Here is a 6,000-nt window from a genome sequence, read left to right as displayed (position 1 = left end):
ATATCGTGACCTCGGGCGCCCCCCCATCACTTTCACCGGATGGAAAATCGAGCTGGTGGCCAGGGCGATACTTGAATTCCTGACCTGCGCTCTCGCTGTGCAAGGCACCACACCTGGAGCTCAAATCCGTAAAAACCACCTCGATATAGTACGCAGCATACAGGACCTGACCCCCATTGATGCTGAATTATACACAGCCATAATATTCTATCACGACTGCTCGAAGATCTTAAAAGGCGGAGAGATATGAGCGCAGCTTTCATCTAAACCAAGCCTGGAGTTCACAGTACTGGAAAGAGGAGAAAGAGAATAAAGCAAGTCCCCAAGTTTTCAATTCACACTTAAGATTTTTTTTTGCAAAATACATAAACTGTTTTTTTTCCTTAACTAATTCTAATAAAGTCACACTGAGTAAGTGAGAGAGTGAACTAAATGAAACGGGAAAGAGAGAAGTCAGTGCATGGAATGACTCGATTTGCTGGATACTGTATTCTCCTCACAATATGTACACAGACTGTACTTTAACCGACAAAACACCATGTTCACACAATGTTGCTTTTTTGAGCAACGCACACTGAAATGTCACATGTATTGAACAGCAGAAAATGAAAGCTCTAATTGATACTATAGGCCATAGGCTGACGAGCTCCTTGCTATCAGCTGTCTTCAATTCCATGTGTAACGCACACTAGAAACGTGTCAAAAAAACGTAGGTGACGACAACAACATCTGGAGCCTAAACCTCTTGTCTTTAGTGAGACATTGGTCTTTGTTTTTTAAGTTACTCTGCTACACCAAAAAAAAAAAATCCCGCTCTCCTTTCGCCTTGTCACATTTCTAGTTTTGTGAATAAATATTATCCATTTTAAAACGTCACCTAAGATAGGTGCTTAAAAATGAAGCAGTGCCGAGTTGGCTCCTCTTGTCCCAATTTGTCTCGGATTGGCTCCTCCAGCCTCGTTCCTCTGGAGTCAGTGGGGTTTCCCCCCCCCCCCGACCGGTAGTCTCCTCACCCAGAAAAAAAAAAGAAACAAAAAATACAAATTTGGTTGAAACGGTGCCGTTGCTTTGAGACGCCACGTGGGTGATGTCAGTTCACCGTCGCCCGTTCTTCGGGATTGATCTCGCCCACAGTTTCCCCTTGGACCGTTGCCATGCGGTTGCCAGTATCATGTGATCTTGAGGATGTCAGGTGACTGAGAGCTAGGGCAGGGGTTTTTTTTTTCTTTTACAAGGCAGACACTTTTACGATATTGCAGCTGGTGGTGTTCATGCTGGTGCTGGACTGATTGGGGCTGGGGGGCCTGTTCTCCCCCTCGGGTGTGGTGCCGGGGGGTGTGGGGATGCTGATTATCGCCGTGGTGATTTGCGAGCTCTTGCAGTTTATTCTCAGACCTTCCTCCGATTTATCATTCAGGCTGGAACGACTGGAATGAGAAGACAGTTACCGTGTGCAACACAAACACTGGCTCTGCATGAGGAACAGGAGTAGGCCATGCAGCCCCTCGAGTCTGTTCCACCATTCAATTAGATCTTAGGAACATTAGGAACAGGAGGAGGCCATTCTGCCCCTCGAGCCTGTTCCACCATTCAATTAGATCATGGCTTATCTGCACCTCAACTCCATTTACCCACCTTTGCTCCATATTCCTTGATACCCTTACCCAACAAAAATCTATCGATCTCAGTCTTGAAAGCTCCAATTGACCCCCAGCATCCACAGCCTTTTGGGGGAGAGTATTTCAAATTACTATCAGCTTGTGTGTGAAAAAGTGCTTCCTGATTTCCCTCCTGAATGGCGTAGCTCTAATTTTAAGATGAAGTCTCATCTCATTATTAGGTTTTGTATATCAATAGTATGGCCAAAAATGACAGCTCTCCAAACCGAGGAAAACGTCAAGGTCATTTATGCATTTTACCCGCACTTGTAATATATTTTTAAAAATCTCTTTCTCTCTCTCTTGTTTTCAATGCTTTATTTGACTGAATAATAAAATATCATACTCAATACTGCAATCGCTTTGTGTAAAATCTGGTAAACAGGTTACAATGATATAGTCTGAGCATTTATAGAGTTCTCCAACTTCAGCAAGTGTTAATGGTATATTACACTGTTTAAAGAAAAGCAGGGGAGATCTCTTGGAATCTCAACCAACACCATCAAAAACAGATTAACTGGCCATTTATTTCATTGATATTCTGGATCTTTGTGCAAATTGGCTGCCAGGTTAGTCTACAAAACAACAATTCACTAACTGTAAAGCACTTTGGGATGTCCTGAGGATGTGAAAGTTGCTATATAAATGCAAGTTCTTTCTAATATAGCTCAGTACTCTGTTTGCTTTGTTAATTGCTCTGCATTGACTAGACTACTGTCAATCCGACATCTCATTCAGACTCTCCTTTGCTGGTTCAGCACCATTCATTAAGTATTTTCCCTGTTTTTTCTTCTAGTGAGTAAGACCTTACACTTATCTGCATTGAGTTTTATCTGCCTTGGTTCGGCCCATTTATAATTCCCCGACTGTTTGACCCGACTATATTGCTCAGCTGCAACAACACTCAAGAAGCCTGACATCATCCAGGAAAAAGCTGTCCACTTGATTGGCAATTCACCAACCATCCTCAACACCCACTCCCTCCACCATCGGCGTACCGTGGCTGCAGTGTATCCTATCAACAGGATGTACTGCAGCAACTCGCCAAGGCTTCTTCGATAGCACCTCTCAAACCTGCGACCTCCACCACCCTAAAGGACAAGGGCAGCAGTTGCATGGGAACACCATCATCTCCAAGTTCCCCTCCAAGTCACACACCATCCTGACTTGGAAGTATATCGGCCGTTCCTTCATTGTCGCTGGGTCAAAATCCTGGAACTCCCTACCTAGCAACACTGTGGGAGAACCTTTACCACACGGACTGCAGCGGTTCAAGAAGAAGGCCCACCACCACCTTCTCAAGGGGCAACTAGGGATGGGCAATAAATGCCGGCCTTGCCAGCAACGCCCATATCCCCAAGAATGAAAAAACAATGTCAACACATTGGAGAGGTAGGGAGCAGGAAGAGTGTGGGAGTGTAGAAGAGGAGAAAGGATAGTATATTCAAAGTTTAGGAAGAACAAGGGAGGAAAGTTCAGAGGAACACTGGCCATAGTAGTATTAACAAAAGACAAGACAGGTTACACGAGGAAAGAGGGAGATGGGAATAAAGGTGAAAGAATGATCATCAATCAGGTGACAAGCTTTTCCTAATATTCTTTATCACTTTTTAAAAGTTTGCTAAAGACATTCATTGGAAACACCATATTATGGCATTATTCTTTCTCCTCCACTTTGATTCTGTGAATGCAATTCTTGAAAATTGGATCTCAGAGTCTGGATGTACCAACGGAGGAGAAAAAGTGAGCAAAGTTCAACGTCCAGGAACATAAGAACGTACACAAGAACAGGAGTAGGCCATTCAGCCCCTCAAGCCTGTTCCACCATTCAATAAGATCGTGGCTGATCTGTACCCGCCTTGGTTCCGTAACCCTTAATACCCTTATCCCAGTTGTCAAGGTGATTCCGGCATCATCGCCCTTCACCGACCTTTCCCGAACATTGGGCAATGTCCACAGTCAAAAACTTCAAGTCCTCATTGTGGCCTTTGAACTGACGTGTTTGCCCAAATCCTGCAGGTAGGTAGGTACATGTGCTCTGCATCCACCTCACAATGGGAAAGGCGTAATTTCAGAGTAGCCTATCAAACCTCTTCCATTTGGCAGCATCATTAGGCCTTGAGATACGTTCATTGGGATTTTTACCTTTTAACTATTAAGGGGCCCCAATGAGTATCAGAAGATATGAGGGCCGCTGGTAATCGTTTAGTAGAGGGCACCACTTTCAGGATAGTTTTCCCTGAACACTAAAGCAGCATAGTATTTATCAATATTTCATGTCCTATCTTCAATAAAAGATTAGCCAGTGACTACTCAGTGTCTCAATTGTTTTGAAAAATGCATGAACTTGTCCATTATACCAAAAGAAGCAAAGTTGGGTGAAATGGGCAGCTTTTCGATCATTGTGTCACTTAAGGCATCGCACATTAATATCTCCGCTTCCTCTTTAAAAAAACTATTTCACATGAGCCATGAGCCCTGCCCAGAACAATGTGCTTTGTGTTTGTCTCAATGTTGGGCTGTGTTGAAATGGGCGATGGTAATACTGCACACGGCCTTGATGAGGGATACATCTGGGGGCCGTTAATGTAGTTCTCTGCACCCCCCCCCCCCCCACCTTTTGAAAGTTATTATTGGATCTGCTTCCGCCGCCCTTTCAGGCAGCGCATTCCGGATCGTAACAACTCACTGCTTAAAAAAAAGGTCTCTTCATCTCTCCCTGGTTCTTTTCTCATTTGGACATTTCTGTGGTTGTGCTGCCCATGACACTCTGGGTTTGCTGGTGGGAGGGTAGGGACTGGCATTTTGGGGGCATCAGTCAGTCAAGGGTTGCAGGCTGACCACAGAGCACGGATAGGATTTTTTATCGTGTCCGGGGAGGGGGCATGGCGTAGAGGTGGCGTGGGGGCAAGTGTCATTGAAACGTTGCAAACGAGGCAGAGTCCTCACGTTTCAGGATTCTTTCGCCATTTTTTTGCAGGGATAGGATCTCAGTGTGAGTTATTTTAAAAGGGTGCATCGGGCAGGGGTGAGGATTGGGGGGTCAGGGTTTGCGGGGGTGCCAGCCGGCAGGGAGGGGGGACTTTAACATTTCATTGCCTGTTCCATACAGGGACTGTGCGGCTGGAGTATTGGTAAATTGCTCCAGTCACAATATGGGCAGGCTGGCCGATTCAAACCTTGCCTGGTGGGTCAGTAATCCTTACTGCAATTGCTGCACCAGTTCCCAACAACATCTTACATAGAATTACATAGAACTTACAGCACAAAAACAGGCCATTCGGCCCAACGGGTCTATGCCAGTGTTTATCCTCCACATAGAATCATAGAAAGTTTACAGCGCGGATGGAGGCCATTCAGCCCATCGAGTCCGTGCCGGCTCTATGCAAGAGCAATCCCGCTGGTTCCACTCCCCTGCCCTATCCCTGCAGCCCTGCATATTTTTTTTCCTTTCAAGTATTTATCCAGTTCCCTTTCGAAGGCCATGATTGAATCTGCCTCAACCACCCCCTCGGGCAGTGCATTCCAGATCCTAACCACTCGCTGTGTAAAACAATCGTTCCTCATGTCACCTTTGGCAAAAGAACCAATTACCGTAAATCTATGTCCTCTGGTTCTTGACCCTTCCGCCAATGGGAACAGTTTCTCTCTCTCTCTCTACTCTGTCTAGACCCTTCATGATTTTGAACACCTCTATCAAATCTCCTCTGATCCTTCTCTGTTCCAAGGAGAACAACCCCAGCTTCTCCAGTCTATCCATGTAACTAAAGTCCCTCATACCTGGAATCATTCTAGTAAATCTCTTCTGCACCCTCTCTAAGGCCTTCATATTCTTTCCTAAAGTGCGGTGCCCAGAACTGGACACAATACTCCAGTTGTGGCCGAACCAATGTTTTATAAAGGTTCATCATGATTTCCTTGCTTTTGTACTCTATGCCTCTATTTATAAAGCCCAGGATCCCGTATGCTTTTTTAAACCACTTTCTCAACCTCCCCTTCCACCTTCAATGATTTGTGCACATATACCCCCAGGTCTCTTTGTTCCTGTACCCCTTTTAGAATTGTGACCTTTAGTTTATATTGCCTCTCCTCATTCTCCCTACTGATATGTATCACCTCGCATTTTTCTGCGTTAAATTTCATCTGCCACGTGTCCGTCCGTGCCACCAGCCTGTCTATATCCTCTTGAAGTCTATCACTATCCTTGTCACTGTTCACGACACTTCCAAATTTTTGTGTCATCCGCAAACACGAGCCTCCTCCCACCCCTCTTCTTCTCACCCTATCAGCATATCCTTCTATTCCTTTCTCCCTCATGTGTTTATCGAGCTTCCCCTTAAAT

The 6,000-nt window shown here is 45.1% G+C and overlaps 1 protein-coding gene across 3 annotated transcripts in view; it reads right to left on the bottom strand.

Moving 5' to 3' along the window:
• Positions 1–486: 486 nt before the first annotated feature.
• The window catches only part of kcnd3 (potassium voltage-gated channel, Shal-related subfamily, member 3), a 230,905-nt gene continuing 225,391 nt past the window's right edge, over positions 487–6,000 (bottom strand). For all 3 annotated transcript variants that reach the window (XM_068007677.1, XM_068007678.1, XM_068007679.1), the window contains one exon: positions 487–1,427. In XM_068007677.1, coding sequence (XP_067863778.1) covers positions 1,229–1,427 — 199 coding nt within the window. In that variant the 3' untranslated portion in view covers positions 487–1,228. The remainder of the gene's footprint in view (positions 1,428–6,000) is intronic.

This window comes from Heptranchias perlo, chromosome 27, assembly GCF_035084215.1.
Source record: "Heptranchias perlo isolate sHepPer1 chromosome 27, sHepPer1.hap1, whole genome shotgun sequence".
Taxonomy (NCBI): Eukaryota; Metazoa; Chordata; class Chondrichthyes; order Hexanchiformes; family Hexanchidae; genus Heptranchias; species Heptranchias perlo.
This window is presented reverse-complemented; position numbering and strand designations above follow the sequence as displayed.